This window comes from Borostomias antarcticus (genome assembly GCF_949987555.1).
Source record: "Borostomias antarcticus genome assembly, chromosome: 22".
In the NCBI taxonomy this organism is placed as follows: Eukaryota; Metazoa; Chordata; class Actinopteri; order Stomiiformes; family Stomiidae; genus Borostomias; species Borostomias antarcticus.
In genome coordinates this window covers 14,737,345-14,756,611 of record NC_140255.1, presented here as the reverse complement: position 1 = coordinate 14,756,611, position 19,267 = coordinate 14,737,345, and the positions used below count along the sequence as shown (strand labels likewise).

The window sequence follows — 19,267 nt, the reverse complement described above, 5'->3', positions numbered from 1 at the left end:
AAGAGAAGAAAAAATACAGATACAACAGTTGTTTTTTTTTTTAAACAACGAGAAGCAAAATTAAGTGGAACACAACAGGCTAATAATCCCATCAAGCTACCGTATAAAAAATCCATCTCCGGGCGTGTCTTTCAGCATGGTCAGTTCATCCGGACAGTGCTGGACTTTGAACGTGGCAGTTTCGGCTGGTTTCAGCATCTCCAGGTAGGCCTCCTCAGTGGTCTTGTGCTTCATGTTGACACCGTTGTACTACAAGGAGATAGGAAGGCCACAGCGAGCTGAGTGACAGGCGGACATGTGATACACATGACATGATGCATGAACAGAAGGCTTTGTGTTTTTAAGGTCTGGTCATCTGATGTTCACCAGAGGACCAAATAAGTAAGTTTTTGAACGTTTCATCCTCAAAATATCAGGAATCTTGTCTTTTATTTTTATTATGCCTCCGCCAGGCGATAGCATTATGGTTTTGGGTTGTCCGTCTGTCCGTCCGTCCGATGTTTGTTAATGCAATATCTCGGGAACGCATTGACGGAATTTCTTCCCCTTTGGTACAAATGTTCACTGGCACTCAAGGATGAACTGTTTCGATCGTGGGGGTCAAAGGTCAAAGTTCAAGGTTACTGTGACCTCACAAAATGTGTTTTTGGCCTGATGAACACAATATCTCAAAGGCTTAACAGAATTTGTTCATATTTGGGTAAAATGTCCAGTTGGACTCAAGGATTAACTGATTACATTGTGGGGGTCAAAGGTCAAGGGTCACTGACCTCACAAAAGGTGTTTTCGGCCTGCTGAACACGATTTCTCAAGAACGGCTTGACAGAATTTGTACATATTTGGCCAAATGTTCAGTTGGACTTAATTAGATTAATTGGATTCGATTTTGGTATTCAAATGTCAAAGTTCAAGGTCACCGTGACATCACAAAAGGCACTTTCGAACGCTAACGCTAGCTAACGCTAATCCTAATGATAATGCTAGCTAGCTAATGCTAATTCTAACACTAATGCTAATACTAATGCTTTAGCTAGCTAGCATTAGCATTAGCATTAGCATTAGCATTAGCATTAGCATTAGCATTAGCTAGCTAACATTAGGGTTAGGTTTGGTAAGCAGTTAGTTAGGGTTAGGGTTAGTTAGGTTAACTTCAACTGGCATTGTTGGGTGGAGGCATTTAGCCACTATGCGGTTTTTCTAGTTCTTAAATAAAAAAATTAATCAATCAATCAATCATAGAATAAGTGGTACCTCCAGTATCATGTCTCCAGGCACCAGCCCGTCAGGACCCTTGGCTGGGCTGTCGTCGTCCAGACTCTGCACATAGATACCGTACAGGTTCCCTCCACAGATCTGGACGCCCAGATCCGCCCCCGTCCTCTTCAAGCTGACCAGCCCCGCCTCCTGGGGCCTGCGTGGACCTGCGGACAGCCTGGGGGACACCTCGCACTGTCAGAGCCCCGACAGCCTGGGGGACGCCTTGCACTGTCAGGGCCCCGACAGCCTGGGGGACGCCTCGCACTGTCAGAGCCCCGACAGCCTGGGGGACGCCTCGCACTGTCAGAGCCCCGACAGCCTGGGGGACGCCTCGCACTGTCAGAGCCCCGACAGCCTGGGGGACACCTCGCACTGTCAGAGCCCCGACAGCCTGGGGGACGCCTCGCACTGTCAGAGCCCCGACAGCCTGGGGGACGCCTCGCACTGTCAGAGCCCCGACAGCCTGGGGGACGCCTCGCACTGTCAGAGCCCCGACAGCCTGGGGGACGCCTCGCACTGTCAGAGCCCCGACAGCCTGGGGGACGCCTCGCACTGTCAGGGCCCCGACAGCCTGGGGGACGCCTCGCACTGTCAGAGCCCCGACAGCCTGGGGGACGCCTCGCACTGTCAGAGCCCCGACAGCCTGGGGGACGCCTCGCACTGTCAGAGCCCCGACAGCCTGGGGGACGCCTCGCACTGTCAGAGCCCCGACAGCCTGGGGGACGCCTCGCACTGTCAGGGCCCCGACTACCTCATATCACCGCTTCAGGCTCTGCTCAGGAGTATTCCTTCTATGAACCTCCATATCCATCACACCCCTTTCCGCTCAGCTACGCTTTGATCACCCGCTTCCTGTTCAGCTACGCTTTGAACACCTGCTTCCTGTTTATACTGGTCAGGTCCACATTCACTCTGCTGAAACTTCAACTAGGAATCACTGACGAACAGAGCTTTTGGTTTCGGATGTGTTTATTGTTGGATACGATGGATATTAGAGCCCCCTCCCCCTCCCTCTCCCAGGGGCGCAGACCAGACCTACCTCAGCGAGCTGCACGGGCTGGTGGCGGGGGTGGTCTGTCTGGACGGGGGTGTCATGGTGCCCTCGTCCGCCTCACTCAGAGTGTCGATGGTGGAGTGGTTGTCTGGGGTGGAGGCTCCGCTAGCCCGGGGCGTGGCCTGGCTGCTGACGGACTCCATACGAGAACTGAGGAGGCAGATCAAACTGCTTACTGGCCGTTTCATCAACGGACAGGTCACCTGTTTATTTTCACATCCGGTATCTAGCAGCATTCCTGGTAATCTAAGTGTTCCAGGTACTGCACAGCAGCGGGTTTCAAACGGTGAGTCACTGTGTTCCAAAAATGGGTCTGCAAAACCCTAATTGATCCATCAATTTTTTTGTATGATCAGACGTTCAGAACAAGCAGAAATGGACTTGCTGTAGATATAGAATAAGCTTCGCTGGCCCACTGGAGTGAAAACGGTGAGCTTGACTGTGTATGATGTATCTAATCTCTAGCTTTGTACATTAATCAATTTTTACTGCAGTTCTAAACATGCACATTTCCCACGTTTCGCTGCCTAATTTCTATGCTAACTGCCACACGTTCGTAAGCGCAGAGTGCAATTCATACCTAATTGCCTACCTAATCTCAACGCTGATTTTTTTCAGGCATTGTGAACAGATATCCCCTTTCCAAAAGTCACTGAAGCTATGGAAAGCACATCTTAAAATCCAAAGCAGCCACTAAATGTTTCTGACTGAGACATATTGAAGAGCATGCTGTAGATTAGGTAGCCCATGTATCCCGTGGTATTTCTAAGGCTTACACAAATGTTGGCGGATTGCACATGGACTGCACTTATATAGTGCTTTTATCCAAAGCGCTTTACAACGGAGTGGCCTCTCATTCACCCATTCACACACACATACACACACCAAGGGCGGCCAGCTGCCATGCAGGTGCTAGCCTGCTCATTGGGAGCAATTTGGGGTTCAGTGTCCTGCCCAAGGGCACTTCCACATGTGGTCAGGAGGAGCCGGGATTCAAACCAGCGACCCTGCGATCATCAGACGACCCTCTCTACAGCCGCCCCCGCCCCAAATAGGAGTATTTTGGGTTGGATTGAAATTCTATGGGGGGAAAAAAAGGGTCACTTGAAAAAACAGGAGTCGTGCTCCACAGCACCTGGAGCGTGAGTGGTTGCCCAGCTGGAACATGTGGGGGTTGTACTGCGCCAGGATGGTGATGCTGTCACACTGCTGCCCGATGACCAGGCGCGCCTGCTGCTCGGTGGCGTTACGCAGGTTGATCCCGTTGAACTGAAATGCAAAACCACAGCAACAACAACAGGGTGGAAGTTCAGAGGTCACACTTCAACAGCTTCCGTCTTAGTCTTCGTAAGCCGGTGCGGCCGGCCGGACGCTAGCGTACCTCCAGGAGCTGGTCCCCGAACTCCAGACAGGCCTGGTGGGCGATGCTGCCGGTGGTCACCTTGGACACGAACACGCCCCCGCTCTCTCCGCTTACGATGGAGATGCCCAAAGGCTCCGCCCCCTTCTGGAGAATCACATTGCGAGGCTCCTCCAGGTACGGCCTTCCGGGAGGAAAAGACAGACTTGAACTGCACTAGACTAGGACTAGGACAGAGAGACTTGTAGAACTATACTAGACTAGGACAGAGAGACTGGTAGAACTATACTAGACTAGGACAGAGAGACTGGTAGAACTATACTAGACTAGGACAGAGAGACTGGTAGAACTATACTAGACTAGGACAGAGAGACTGGTAGAACTATACTAGACTAGGACAGAGAGACTGGTAGAACTATACTAGACTAGGACAGAGAGACTGGTAGAACTATACTAGACTAGGACAGAGAGACTGGTAGAACTATACTAGACTAGGACAGAGAGACTGGTAGAACTATACTAGACTAGGACAGAGAGACTTGTAGAACTATACTAGACTAGGACAGAGAGACTTGTAGAACTATACTAGACTAGGACAGAGAGACTTGTAGAACTATACTAGACTGGGACAGAGAGACTTGTAGAACTATACTAGACTAGGACAGAGAGACTTGTAGAACTATACTAGACTGGGACAGAGAGACTGGTAGAACTATACTAGACTAGGACAGAGAGACTGGTAGAACTATACTAGACTAGGACAGAGAGACTTGTAGAACTATACTAGACTGGGACAGAGAGACTGGTAGAACTATACTAGACTAGGACAGAGAGACTGGTAGAACTATACTAGACTAGGACAGAGAGACTGGTAGAACTATACTAGACTAGGACAGAGAGACTAGTAGAACTATACTAGGACAGAGAGACTGGTAGAACTATACTAGACTAGGAAAGAGACTGGTAGAACTATACTAGACTAGGAAAGAGACTGGTAGAACTATACTAGACTAGGACAGAGAGACTGGTAGAACTATACTAGACTAGGACAGAGACACAGCAGATAATATCCTCAGGATCATCACTCTCAGTCCTACTTTACAATGGAGCATGCTCATGCAGAATACGGTTCATGATATAACCTCTTCAAATATAAAAAGGTTCTTCACCTCCTAGAAGATGAGTTGGCAGCTAATTAATGATTAACGATAGGAGCAGCTGCTGGAGAGCCTCTCTTCCTAGACCTCTTTCAATAAATAATATTACATGGGGTGAGATGTTTGATAGAGAATCTGGCCAAACCAAAGTTATTCCACAGACATATCCCTGTATTCAGTGTAAAGGTCTCAATAGAGAGCAAGGATATGTTCAGGCAAAGCATAATCATGTTCAAAGCATTCATGCTCAAACTCATGCACTCAAAAATTCTACAAAATTCAACAGCATCAAGCAAGCTTCCGTGTGAATGGATAATGTACAGACAAGCTTTACATCAAAATCGAACAAATATTTCAAGAAATGATAGTAAACTCTGGTGGTGGATGATGTGTACAGAGGATTTTGAAAACAGAGTAGAACCGTGGCCTAGCTGCCAGATAAGAGCCTGAGAACAGAGCAGAACCTTGGCCTAGCTGCCAGACAGAGTCTAGAAAACAAAGTAGAACCGTGGCTTAGATAGTCTACAGAGCAGAACCTTGGCCTAGCCGCCAGAGTCAGAGGACAGATCTGTTATGGAACAGACACGTGGAGAGGAGGTGAGGGAGGTGAGGGGGAACAGACAGAGATGAAGAACAGGCTGAGGAGAGGCGACAGGTCGCACCGCGCCGAGAGATGGATGAAGATAAAATAATGATAGATGGCCGTCGGGGCCCGGCCTGTTTACAACGTCACGGACACTTTATCAGCATCGGTGCTGGGGGGAAGGGGGGAGGGGGGACACCGAGGCCAGACAGATGCGCCGGGAACCCGCCACGCCACGTGCCTCCGCCGACCGATGACGACGTGAGTTTCCATGGTGATGGCGACACCCAAGGGGGACGGCCTACCTGTCCTTCCGCCTGTCGCCGAGCGGAGCGGGGCTGATGGATACCCGGGACTGGGTGGAGATGGAGCTCTGCGATTGGCTGCTGGCGTAGGACGCCGTGTCCAGGTTGACTGGGCTGCTGCACTCTGACTGGGACAAGGACCCTGTATATACAGTAAACATTACAGTAAACAATCAAAACGGACCATTCCAGTTTATTCTGCCATTAACAAACACACACGGTACAAAAACCAACAGAGCGACAGTACCTCTGTCGGAGCCGGCCGCGTGGCGCGGATATCTGGTCGGCGGGATCTTGATGCGCTCGGCCCGGAACTGTAAGTTACCCGAGGAACCTGCCGGAGACCACAAACAGAGCGTTAAGTGCGGGAGCCTCCTAGGTGGGGGGGGCATTTCAAACATTACAAAACCCGGCGGAAGAGGAAGGTGGGCTCGGTACCGACCCAGTCTGGCGCTGGAGGGCAGCGAGTTGGTGCTGTGGGGGGTCTGGCTCCGGGACGGGTCCAGGGAGGGCTTGTGACTGAGGTCCAGGCTCAGACGACCTTGGTGCTGGGGACTGCTGGACGGAGGGGGACAAGCAAACGACAACCCGGTCAAGAACTGTGCTAAGAAATGAGAGCTTGTCATATAACCAACATGCTACGAAGACAAGAGAAGACGGCCGGTGTTCTGTAGGAGGGGTGGTTGGGTGGTCTTTTTGGGGGTTTTATGCCCAGTGTTCTGTAGGCGGCGCAGGGGTTGGGGTCTGGGTGTACCTGGGGAGGGGGTGTGGCAGGCTGCCAGGGCTGGGGGGCGGAGGAGGACAGTTGCCGGGGTGGATCTCGTGGCTCCAGGCCGTGTAGACGGGGTTCCTCATGACGGCCGTGACAGCGGGGCAGGGGGCCAGGCCACGGTGGGCGGGGTCTGGACCGGACCGGACAAATGCGACAAGCAGAGGACACACAATATCAATATCATGCCAGAATACAGATCTAGGCAATAAAGATGTCCGACACGCTGAAAGAGTCTAATAGACTAGTACTGATGTGGTAGGCGGGGGCGCGGGCAGACGTACGGGCGGCCATGGCGGTGCTGTAGGCCGGGGGTACGAACGGCATGCTGTAGCGATGCGAGCGCATGGGAGAGAAGCGCACCATGTCCACGGGCTCGGGGGACTGCTCGTCGTTGGAAAAACTCTGGACCTGCAGGACGGACGGAAACGCAACAGCTGTTGGAAAACACAGGGGAATAACGCCTAGGAGAACACAACACAAGACCATAGCTTCATATACTACGGTCAGGGTGCGAATCAACAAAATGCTTGTTAAAGGAGTTTGGTATTTGGCGTCATAACCCCTGTTGTAAGGTTATTTACGTGTGTATATATATATATATATATATATATATATATATATATATATATATATATATACATACAACGGTCCATTTAAACTTTTTGACAGACTGTGCACTCTTCTTGAGATATTCGTGCTCATTGCTCATGTCACATTTAAGTGCACAAGGATCGCTATGGGCATATACTGTACAGTATATGCTCATAAATGCCCATAGAGATCCATTATATGATTAGCTGTGGCATGAGCAACGAACACGAATGCTGTGTTCACACCGGGCGCGAATCAGGCGAACCCGGTGGTGCGCCACGCGGCGACATTCGCACACGCAAAATTTTTTAACTTTCTGCGGCGGATTCGCGCGGCAACCCATTGGATCCCGCGGTGAGATTAGGGCAAACTTGGCGGCGCAAATTTTCTCGCCGCGCCTGGTGTGAACGCAGCATAATATCTCAAGATACACAGTTTGTCAAGTTTTTAAATGGGCCGTTGTACTGTATATGCTAGTAAATATCCTTATAACAGGGCTTATGATGCTAAATACCAAACTACTCCTTTAAATCTAACAGGTTTTCATTCTATTGAGTAGAGGCAGTGTGAGAGTTGTCCTTACCCTCATGGGGATGGGGATGTGCAGTGGGGTCATATGTCTCCGTAGCGCGGGGGCCGACTTGGGCCGGTACCTCCTCCCATCCTGCTCTTCACCCCTCTGCACACTCGCATCCTCGTCACACCACTTCCTGGAAGCGGGCTGGCCGTCGCCGGGCGTGTCCGCGTAGTAGCCGTGCTTCCCCGCGTCCCCCCAGCCCTCCGCGGCGGCCGTCTCCTGCTGCTGGGCGGGGCCCGGGGCCAGGGCCGGGGGCGTGGCCGGCGGCGTGCCCGTGGTGATGGTGGAGTCGGAGGCGGAGCTGTTCTGCTGGCGGTGCTTGAACCTGAAGGAGTCGCTGCGGGCGGGCGGGGTGGGAGGGGCCTGCCCCGCCGCATCGGACTTGGAGCCCTGGGGGGCGTGTCTGGGCAGCTGGGAGAGAGAGAGGTAGTCCAGCTTGGGCGGAGCCTCAGGCCGCTTGAACGTGTCCGCGTCGAAGATGGACTTCCTCTGCTTGGGCCTCTTGTAGATGGACAGCTGGGCGCACTCGGGCGCAGCGGTGCCCACGATGACCTTGGGCCAGGTGCCGCCGCTGGGCCTCTCCGGCGCCGGCGGGGGTCCCTGGTCCAGGGCGGTCTGGAGGACCCCGCAGTCCGACGCCACGGGGGTGAAGGCGAGGGGTCGTCTGTGGTGGTCCGGCTTCCGGTAGCAGAACTCCTGCTGGGGGGCCTCCGACGGGCAGAGCTGGGGGCACCCCCGGTGGGAGAGACAGCGGGGGTGGAGGGAGCTGCCGGAAAAGGGCTTGTGCGGGCAGACGGGGCCGCCGTCGACGACATCGCTCCGGTCTTCGCGCCCCGTGCCCTCCCCGCCCGCGTCCGGGCTGTAGATGTCCGTCTGGGTGGAGCTGTTGTGCTTTGAGTTGCGGCAGTTCCTGGCGTGGAGCTCGCAGGGGTGGTGCCGGCAGTTGGAGTTCTTCTCGGAGTCCCTCAGGTTCTCAAACAGACTCAACCCGGAGCAACTCTGTGGGAGGAACTGTGGCAGGAAAAACAAGTGCAGTAATAACAACGCTTGTTATTTACATTCCTGGAAGCAACATGAACAAACTGTGAATATTAAACCGCAGGAGTCAGGGCTAGTTTAGTCTCGCGATGGCAGACATTCGAGTCTCCGCGTCTGAAGGTCTGGAGACTTCTCCATCGAAAGTCTTCGCTAGAACAGCACCAAATACCGACGCTACCGATTAGAACCACTGCCTACATCTCCAATAGGGTGAAAAACCCGCCTTACCGGAAATTATATCCTCCAAACAAACTGGAGTAGAGAATCAAAACAAAACATTCACTGCCCCATTAGGAAGGACCGCCCTAAAGCTAGATTGGTTCTACAATGCAATTGGGTTTTTTTATCTCTCAAATTGTTTTGACCCACTTTTAAAGAAGAAATCTGAACGAATCTTCAGTCTCTAGTTGAGCGCAGCATCCATACCTAGATTAAAGGTGCAGTATGTGGTTTAGCTAAGAAGCACGTATTGTTACGATTTTTTGCAATTCTCATCCCAACAGCAATGCATAAAAAAGTGTTCTGACCACTAAAATGAAATGGCTGTGGAAGTCGCAAGACTGTATTAAATGCGCCCAATCATTTTGAGCTGCCAACGATGATTGGGTGGCTCACCTGCCTGTCAACCTACCTACTGTACCTGCCTAAGGAGAGTAATTTGTTTTCCCTCAGTTTGGAGTTGTGACTTTGGAGGGAGGCCTGAAGGAAGGGGCAGGGATTTTGTCGGTTGCATTTTTCAAAATCCTTCAAAAAAGAGTTTCCTAAGTCTAACAGGAAATCACAAACCCCATAATGCACCTTTAAGCTTAATCCTCCCTACAACAGTTATCGCCAATGGAATTTTTTTGTTGAAAGTGTGATTTAGTCCAGAGCCAGTCTGTATTAGGGATGGGAATTGATAAGATTTTTGATTCTGCTTGTCGATCCGATTCCTTATTGATTCTCTTATCAATTCTCATTGGGCAAAAAAAAAGTACAAACAGGTTTATTAACATTAATTTTCTTTTATATGTACTACTTTGAACATGCCAATTACAGTGCTGTTTTTAGGTGTATTCACCTTGAACTAAGAATAAAACTGACAAACAAATCAGTATTTTTTCAGACCGACTACCACTAGCCTGATCTGAACGTTATCATCTAGAGTAAATTACATGGATGGAAATGTAGATTATTCATATAGTGAAAGCTGGTTTACACAATTAAACAAATGGCACTAACACAATAGACAGGGACTCTGGAGGAGTTTACCTTCGACTAAACTAATGTTAACTGCGCTGCTGTCGTCACTCTAGAGCGCATCAAAAATGTGACATTCCTGCAAAGTTATCGCATGCTGTGTGGCCAAATGTTTTTGCATATTTGTAGTATTTCCCCCCTTTTGATGATATAGGTTTTTGCAAGCATTGCAAGTGGCCATGTTGTCATCTTGTCACGTGAAATGTAACCACACTTTCGAATGTTTATGCCTAGACGACATGTTGCTGGCTTCTTCTACCGACGACATTGCGCATGCGCAGCAACGACACGAATCGATAGCGGAATCGTTAAGGATTTTGGCTTACGATTCCAAGGAATCCATTCACTGGGAACCGGTTCTCAACAAGAACCGGTTTTCGATTCCCATCCCTAGTCTGTATGCACAGTATATACGGGAAAGCTGCCCTGAGGAGTGAAACCTGAAACCTCAACTAATAAACTTAATAAAAATCTCTTCTCACAGGGGCTTATTGTAATTCTTCTCACCCAACCAGTTCTAATATATGTAACTGCTTCGAATTTGATCTTCTATTACCAGACAAAGCTCATCCACAGCTCTGGGACTGGAGGCTAGAGGCACTACCGTAACCATGGCAGCAAACCAAGATGTCAACTTCAGTAGAGAGACACTCGGAGACACTGCAGCCCTTCATTAAAGCTTCACATTCAAAAGAGGACTTCACCTTGAGTAGAGAGACACTCAGAGAGTCTCTGCAGCCCCTCAGCAAAGCTTCACATTCCCTCACTGATTTGTTATCGAGTGCGATTCCATTTATCTGTGGAACGAAATTAAGGTCAGTGCTTCAGGGGGTCAGGCCTTCACTTCAGTACGGAAATATGATTTATACATCAATAGCTTACACCAGTGTGCATGGAAAATTGAGGATCATCAATGAGTCATGGAATTAAATTAAGACACGGTGATATTAAATGGCTGCAGATTCTGGAGGGTTATTATTATTAATGTAATTTCCAAGAACTGATTTCAACAATTGTGTCCGTTAACACTAGAGGGCACTAGTGGTCAGTGTTGGTTGTCTTCTCTGAAGTCAAATGGCAGCCTACTTCAACTGTGTTTATAAATGAATATTTACTCTGCTCATGGGTAAAAATGGGCTGGCTTTTATGCTACACTTACAGCAATTAGCCTATCGCCGACTGCAAGGGAGCAATCCTTGGCAGCTGGACTGCCTAAGGCAATGGCGGCCACGAACACGCCACTTTCCAGGCCGATGCCACTGTCTGGGACAGAGAGAGAGAGAGAGAGACAGATCCTCATCAACACACCCGGCCAGGCCAACACACATCACTACCACCTAGTCTTCACAAACAAGGAACATGGAAAGAAGGGAGCTTCAGGGACGTCATGAAAGTTAAAATTGTATCTGCAGCTGCAGCTGATATTCAATGAAGGTGACTCCCGTGTACGGAGAGGCAGAAGGTGTGACCTATCGGCGCTTCCTGCTTTTCATGTTGCTTGATCGTGATTAAACACAGCTTCCTCCTCCTGTCCGCACTCCTCGCTAAGATGGCGAAAGCGTTTGTGTGTTTATGTGGAGAGTATTTAGCCTGAGGCGGCCGACCTTGGTGTCCTCCGAGGTTTAACTGGATGGGAGTGAGCAGTCGCCCGCCCAGGGACTTCCTTCTGCGGACCACCATATTGATCACCCCCTCTCCGCTCAGCACTGCCTTGATCACCTGCTTCCTGTCCTTATTGGTCAGGTCCACATCGTTAATCTTCAACAGCCAATCGTTCACTCTGTGGAGAGAGGGGCAACCAATCAAGAAGTGTGCTGTGCAGTCAATATCTCAAAAGCAAGGTGAACGTCGGCCAAAATTTACCGTAATCTTCCTTCAGCGATACTTCCTTTGTCCACCTTACTCACAAATATCCCACAGTCTCCAGGTAAATACGAATCATTCAGTCCCTCGGCAACATCAAACCCAAGGGCTTTCAAATCCATGTCCTCCTGAAACGAGACCATAACTCATTACATTAGTCACTTGCCAGAACTCACAAGTGCATCTCCTTTCTAAAACAAGTGACTAAGAGCATAATCTAGTGCTGAAGGCAAAGTGCAAGAAAATAACAACCCATGACTACGTTTGACCTCCTAACCTCCTCGTCAGAACCCGCCCTCTGTCCTGTGTGTGCAGAATGAAGAGGTATAGCCAGGTAGGCTCACATACCCGGTCCTTCTCAAACTCCACCACTTCTGTCTCCCACTCCAGAGAATCTGTGTCGATAGCTGAATCGTGCGAATTGTGAGCCATCAACTGACGAAACCTCGCCTCCTTCTCCAGCTGGTCCTCCATCTTCTCTCTGAAAGAAACAAATGCTCTGTGAACCACACGGTAATCAGTGTTTCCTAAAACACATGGTAATCAGTGTTTCTTTGAGAAGTACAAAACAACTTCCTGAAGTGTCCCTTCAGTATGCACTGATTGGTTCGCCACAAGGTGGCATCAAAGGCCTAGTGCCGAACCACACTGCCACCTTCTCAAAGCCACCACTCGATTCTGCATAAAACTATACACAGGACTCCATTTTGAAACAAAAAAATAGCTTGAAAAGGCTCGATTCTGGAGGGATGACTCACTTCAGCTCCTTGAGCTCCCGCGACGCGTCGTTCTTCTGCTTCCTCATGTCATCCAGGTTCCTCAGCGCATCTGCCAGATCGCTCACCGCCCTGTCCCTCTCTCGCCGCAGGTTGTCACACAGTGTCCTGACGGGAGCACACAAGCATTTGGGATCATCTAAGACGTCCTTGTCTCTGTTTTCGAGCACGTCAAGCTGGTTCTGAGCAGTGTCAAGCACTGCGAATACAAAACCGTCACCTCGGAATATCCTGTGGCTTTCCAAGACTTTATTTTGTAATCATCGTGAAATTCAGGGGAGAAACTTTTAATGGTAAAGCTGTTGTATATCATGTTGCTTTCCAAAATTTTAATTTGTTATCTTGAAATTCAGGGGTAAAACAGCAAAATGTTTGATTTCTACCAGTCATCAGTCCTTAAATGTGCAGTTTGTGATCTGTGTTCTGAATTCCGTAAAACATAGTAAAAATTTCGACCACCTAAACAAAATAAAGTTTGCCTCTGCATTCAGGTCTCCCTCCAAAGCCACTCCTCCAAACTGGAGGAAAACAAATGGCACTCGCCAAGCAGCTAGGTAGGTTGACAGGCAGGTAAGCCATCCAATCATTTCAATTTGGCAATTCAAAATGAATGGTTGCACTTATTATAGTTCTGCGACTTCCACAGATTACAGATTGATTTTGTTTTAGTGCCAGAGCACTTTATTTATTGATTGTTTTTGGGATGTAATGAGAGTTGCAAAATATATAACAAAAAGTGCTTCTAAGCCCAAAAGCACACTGTTCCTTTATTGTGTGTGTGGGTGTACCGTATGCTCTCCCTCTCCGCCACCATCTTGTCCCTCTCCTGGAAGGCCCAGTCTCGCCGGCACTTGGCCACCTCGGCCTCCTGGGCGGTCTCCTTCAGCTCCTGGGAGACGGCCTCGTACTGCTTCCTCAGCACCTCCATCTCCTTGACGGCCCGCTCCATGTCCAGGGTGGCCGAGTCTTGTTTCTGGTAGAGGAGAGGGTGCGATAGGTACAATGATGGTACAATGACATGTTATAGCCTATGATACTGTAGGTGCGATAGGTACGATGATGACACGCTATAGCCCAATTCAGTTAGAACACCTGTACATGGAATATTGTGTTTTTTCAGCCATGGTGCTACAGTAAATGGCTGATACCCTACAGATACTGTATGTGAAAGAGCTCCAGAGTAAACTATCCATTAAATACAGTAAGTAAATGGTAATGGTAATGGACTGAACTTATATAGCGCTTTTATCCAAAGCCCTTTACAATGGAGTGGTCTCTCATTCACACACACACACATACATACTCCAATGGCGGCAGCTGCCATGCAAGGTGCTAGCCTGCTCATTGGGAGCATTTTGTGGTTCAGTGTCAGAGGACACTTCGACATGTGGAACAGGAGCCAGGATTCGAACCGCCGACCCTACGATCATTGGACGACCCGTTCTACCTCCTGAGCCCACAGCCGCCCCTGTTGCGTGCGCACGCCCTACAGATATGTGGAAGAGCTCCAGAGTAAACCATCCATCCCCCACAGTCAGTGCTTCCCCGTACCCAAGCCCGCCAAAGGGCAAGCAGAGGAAGGAAACGCAACGAAGGCAAAAACATGATGATATGTAACAAGGACAGCACTTTAGACCTGAGCGCCAGCTCCCCTTAGTGTACTGGGGAGAGTTGTGGGTATTTGGGAGAGCGAACGTTGTGGGTTTACAGGCCGGGCTGTGAAGTGGGGCCAAGGCTGGAGCGCTCTGGATTCGACTCCAACTGCAGCGCCACCCGGGCGGTGCCACTCCAGCGCTGCCAGGCCGATGCCACCCACGCGGGACGTACGGCTGGGAGGATTAGCCATGGAGGGGGAGGCAGGGGAACCGGACCGCTTTGAAAACAGACACCGCTTATTAGCAGCGTGAACTTCGGACTTCAGTACCTGACAGTGAGCTGTGGGGAGGGCTTGATTTACTGGACGTCCAGAGTAAATCCATCCCATTAGATGTCCTGCTCTATCATGCCTCCTGGAGGAATACATTTTAATACCATCGATAAGTCAGCTTTTCACTTTAATCGCTGGTCATTTCCTGAGGTGGGGAACTGCATAAAATCACTTCTTTCAGATAGAAGGCTTCCCTACAGGTATGTGATGGACAGCTAAGAGAGCATCTCCTTTAGCTATGTAACTGTGGGCCTTCCGAATGTCTGCACTGTGAAGAAATGTAGTCTTAGCATAGCAACGAGAATTCAAACACAGTATGAGATGGAACGATGGGAGTTCTGATTATGGGTAGAACAAACTAAATCTCCCAGAATCCTCAGCTCAAGTAGGTGCGAAGAATTCTTGCGAGCAGCCATATGCAAATGAATAAAGTGTCACAGCGATTCTTAGCTCCAGAAATCATTCATAAATACACATATTATGTCTGTGAGAGCCATCTACTAGAAGCTCAGAACAGCCAGTGCAGGTCTTTTTTCAATCTCTCAAATTGTTTCCACCCACTTTTAGCGATGGAACCTGGACGAATGTCTTCAGTCTCTAGTTGAGCGCAGGGTTTAGAGACTGACTCGTGAGTCTAGTTGGGCGTGGCCTAGTCTTTCCCTTCAATAATACACTACCTGGGCGGTCTAACCTGTCTGCCCTGGTAGTATGGTCTCACCTGTCTGGCCAGGTAGAATGGTCTCACCTGTCTGGCCAGCTAGAATGGTCTCACCTGTCTGGCCTGGTAGTGCAGTCTCACCTGTCTGGCCAGGCCAGCTAGAATGGTCTCACCTGTCTGGCCAGCTAGAATGGTCTCACCTGTCTGGCCTGGTAGTGCAGTCTCACCTGTCTGGCCAGCTAGAATGGTCTCACCTGTCTGGCCAGCTAGAATGGTCTCACCTGTCTGGCCAGCTAGAATTGTCTCACCTGTCTGGCCAGCTAGAATGGTCTCACCCGTCTGGCCTGGTAGTGCGGTCTCACCTGTCTGGCCTGGTAGTACTCTCTGAGCAGCTGGTCTCTCTGGATGATGGCCTCGGTCCTCTCGGTGCGGGCCACGTCTCTCTCCTCGCGGGCGGTCTCCGCGTCCCTGCAGGCCTGGCTCAGCTCCTTGCGGGCCTCCGTCCGGTCCTGCACCTCGTGGCAGATCTTGTCCAGGAGCTCGCTCTTCTCACAGATGGCCCGGTCGCGCTCCACCAGCGCCGAGCCCAGCTCCTTTATCACACACACGCACACACACACACACACACACGCACGCATGAACACACACACACACAAACGCACGCGCACGCACGAACACACGCATACAGCCACGCACACACAGCCATGCACACACACATGCACACACGCACACACACACACACAGTTGTTAGCTAAAGCATAAAACTCAGAAACTCAATCTCACTTTAGTCATGAGGATGAAGACTCATTCATTGAGTCATAAGTTGAAAAGTGCACACACATCACATACTGCACACTCACTATACTGTACATACACTGACTGCACTCTTTTGCACTGTCCTGTCTTTGCACTGTCCTGTCTCGTCCCCATACCCTGTCTGATGTTGTGTCCATGTTATTGTTGAGATATCATCGTCTGAGTAGTCGCAATACCACTATTGACATCGTCACTCTGTAACACACAAGGGGCCACGTACAACAACACAGAAGGTTGATGCTCCAATGTATGCAAATATTGTGTGTGTGTGTGTGTGTGTGTGTGTGTGTGTGTGTGTGTGTGTGTGTGTGTGGGTGTGTGTGTGTGTGTGTGTGTGTGTCGTAAAAGCGGCCTAACCATCATATCATCCATGTCCCTCCAGATGTAACCTAGCTGTTGAGTCCTTCAGGCTCAGCAGATGCTACTCTTAGTTAAGTACTACTGCAATCTATTGAGTGATATTTGTCTGATAAAGGATATTTTGGCTGTATAGTCTGATTGTCTTGGCACAGCGCTAATAAAAAGTCAGTTCATTTAATCATTTTCTTTTCAGTTATAACCCCGTAAATCTTGATAATCATGTTTCAGTTACGAGGCATGGCTATTTTACTGCGACATCGAATGCTTTATTGTTTTGCAGGCACACGTGCCCTGAGGTTGGAACCACCTGTTAATCCACCTATTGAACTAACTGACAGACATATTTGTTAGAATCATATATGTTTGGAAAAGGTTGCACCTGTCAAAAGGTTGAGAATACAGTTCAGCCCGTTCACTGGAGATGTTTTATGCTGACAGTGTCTTCTCTCCCCAGCAACTTGAACAATTGTCTATGATTCAGTGATTTATTGGTTAAGAGTCCTGTGGTCCTGATTGGCTTAAAGCCTCGATAGTACTTGCTTTGGAAGATTCCCGTCTTCTGACTGACTGACGTCAAGCTCTGAACCAGATCTGTACCGTATCAGCCCTCCTTATTCTGCAACTTCACATTTTAACATTTTGACCATTTAAACATTCTGAATCTTATTACCGTGTTTGTAGTTTTGTGAACAGAGAAAGAGCACCTGACATCATGCACCATCGGCAGAAACGGATTCCCAGCACGTTATAACACGAACACGGCAATAAAGCGTTTGTGATTGTGCCCTTGCGTACCTGTCTGAGCGCCTCCAGCTCCTCGCTGGCCACGCGGCGCTCCGTCGATGTGTTCTTCAGCTTGGCCTCTGCCGCCTCCAGGCCCGTGGTCAGCTTGTCCACCTCCTTGATCACCTGGTCGCGCTCGCTCATGATCAGCCGGTACTCGCTGAACACCGAGTCGCGCTCCTCCCGGTACTTCTCGCAGTCCTTGGCCGCCTTCAGCTGCTGGGTCTTGAGGCGCGTGGACTCCGCCTGCAGGCGCTCCGTCTCGCGCTGCAGCTCCTTGTTCTGCGCCGCCGCCTTGGCCAGCTCCTGCTGGGTCGAGTCGAACCTGCGACACGACAAAGACGGACTTTCATCTATGAAAATAACTGCTGCTGGTTGTGGATAATGGGTGTGTGTGTGTGTTACCTCCTCATGGAGTTGGAGTACTGCTGCTGGTAGTGTATGGTGTGTGTGTGTGTGTGTGTGTGTGTGTGTGTGTGTGTGTGTGTGTGTGTGTGTGTGTGTGTGTGTGTGTGTGTGTGTGTCTGTGTGTCTGTGTGTGTGTTACCTCCTCATGGAGTTGGAGTACTGCTGCTGGTAGTGGATGGTGTGTGTGTGTGTGTGTGTGTGTGTGTGTGTGTGTTACCTCCTCATGGAGTTGGAGTACTGCTGCTGGTAGTGGATGGTGTGTGTGTGGGGGTGTGTGTGTGTGTGTGTGTGTGTGTGTGTGTGTGTGTGTGTGTGTGTGTGTGTGTGTGTGTGTGTGTGTGTGTGTGTGTGTGAGTGTGGTGTGTGTGTGTGTGTGTGTGAGTGTGGTGTTTGTGTGTGTGTGTGTGTGAGTGTGTGTGTGTGTGTGTGTGTGTGTGTGTGTGTTACCTCCTCATGGAGTTGGAGTACTTCTGCTGGTAGTGGATGGTGTGTGCGTGTGTGTGTGAGTGTGGTGTGTGTGTGTGTGTGTGTGTGTGAGTGTGTGTGTGTGTGTTACCTCCTCATGGAGTTGGAGTACTGCTGCTGGTAGTGGATGGTGTGTGTGTGTGTGTGTGTGTGTGTGTGTGTGTGTGTGTGTGTGTGTGTGTGTGTGTGTGTGTTACCTCCTCATGGAGTTGGAGTACTGCTGCTGGTAGTGGATGGTGTGTGTGTGTGTGTGTGTGTGTTACCTCCTCATGGAGTTGGAGTACTGCTGCTGGTAGTGGATGGTGTGTGTGTGTGTGTGTGTGTGTGTGTGTGTGTGTGTGTGTGTGTGTTACCTCCTCATGGAGTTGGAGTACTGCTGCTGGTAGTGGATGGCTGCGTCTCTCTGCTTCAGCAGGACGTCTGTCTGCTTCTGCAGCCGGTGGTTCTCCTCCTCGGTCTGCTCCAGGCGGCTCAGGTCTGTGTTGTGGGTGGCCGTCTTCTCGTTGTACCTCTTCCTCAGGGCCTCGTAGTCCCTCTTCAGGCCCTCCAGCTTGTCCATGGCCGTGTCGTACAGCTTGTTCAGGATCTCCGACGAGCCCTCCCTCATCACCTGCAGGGGGAAGGAGAGGAGGCTCGACCACAACTACAGCTATGAGGGCGTAGCTTACTAGGGATGTACGACGTATCGCCAATCATATCTGTATCGGCCGATATTGGACGTTTTTTAATATAGCAATATTGGTCCGATGTCCAAAACTGGGCAGGTATGAAACCGATAATTATTTCTGTCTAGCTGCTGTCGTGTGTTGTTTTTGAGAGGAAACAATGTAGTAAATCTATGATTTATCGGCTTTTCCAAATGTTTTGGAAATGGAGACAGTGTTCAGTATGCATAACATTTGATTTTCAAAGAAACTTACTTAACATTTATACAGATCATATCTACATCGCTAAATAATGGTTATCGGCAATTACAGTAATATTAATATCTGTTACTTGAAAAAAAAAATCATATCGGTGCAGACTTCAAAAGTCTTGTGGGTTTATGTCTCGACCTCTCACACCTCCATGACGGGTCGACTCTTCAGTACCACCACAGAGACGCCACAGACAAAATAACTGAATATGACATCAACTACTCTCCACACTCAACTAAATGAGGTGGACTAAAATGAGCTGCTTCCACAGCACTGAGTTTAGAAAGGACAAAACTGCAACTCTTTCTCAGCACGCCAGATCAAAAGGGGAAACATTCCAAATTAAATCCAATGTTGGAAC

At 49.6% G+C, this 19,267-nt stretch overlaps 1 protein-coding gene across 3 annotated transcripts in view; it reads right to left on the bottom strand.

Moving 5' to 3' along the window:
• LOC311324010 (disks large homolog 5-like) overlaps nucleotides 1-19,267 on the bottom strand; it is a 37,166-nt gene that overhangs the window by 6,280 nt on the left and 11,619 nt on the right. For 2 of the 3 annotated variants that reach the window (XM_084456367.1, XM_084456368.1), the window contains exons 6-26: nucleotides 18,343-18,599; nucleotides 17,129-17,441; nucleotides 15,520-15,750; nucleotides 13,361-13,545; nucleotides 12,555-12,680; nucleotides 12,145-12,277; nucleotides 11,797-11,924; nucleotides 11,538-11,713; nucleotides 11,093-11,196; nucleotides 10,638-10,730; nucleotides 7,663-8,667; nucleotides 6,770-6,896; nucleotides 6,471-6,618; nucleotides 6,159-6,274; nucleotides 5,964-6,050; nucleotides 5,717-5,858; nucleotides 3,693-3,855; nucleotides 3,447-3,580; nucleotides 2,297-2,461; nucleotides 1,252-1,432; nucleotides 101-249 (exon numbers count right to left, since the gene is read on the bottom strand). In XM_084456367.1, the coding sequence (XP_084312493.1) occupies nucleotides 101-249; nucleotides 1,252-1,432; nucleotides 2,297-2,461; nucleotides 3,447-3,580; nucleotides 3,693-3,855; nucleotides 5,717-5,858; nucleotides 5,964-6,050; nucleotides 6,159-6,274; nucleotides 6,471-6,618; nucleotides 6,770-6,896; nucleotides 7,663-8,667; nucleotides 10,638-10,730; nucleotides 11,093-11,196; nucleotides 11,538-11,713; nucleotides 11,797-11,924; nucleotides 12,145-12,277; nucleotides 12,555-12,680; nucleotides 13,361-13,545; nucleotides 15,520-15,750; nucleotides 17,129-17,441; nucleotides 18,343-18,599 (4,163 nt within the window). The remainder of the gene's footprint in view (nucleotides 1-100; nucleotides 250-1,251; nucleotides 1,433-2,296; nucleotides 2,462-3,446; nucleotides 3,581-3,692; nucleotides 3,856-5,716; nucleotides 5,859-5,963; nucleotides 6,051-6,158; nucleotides 6,275-6,470; nucleotides 6,619-6,769; nucleotides 6,897-7,662; nucleotides 8,668-10,637; nucleotides 10,731-11,092; nucleotides 11,197-11,537; nucleotides 11,714-11,796; nucleotides 11,925-12,144; nucleotides 12,278-12,554; nucleotides 12,681-13,360; nucleotides 13,546-15,519; nucleotides 15,751-17,128; nucleotides 17,442-18,342; nucleotides 18,600-19,267) is intronic. The other variant, XM_084456369.1, reaches the window with a different exon arrangement.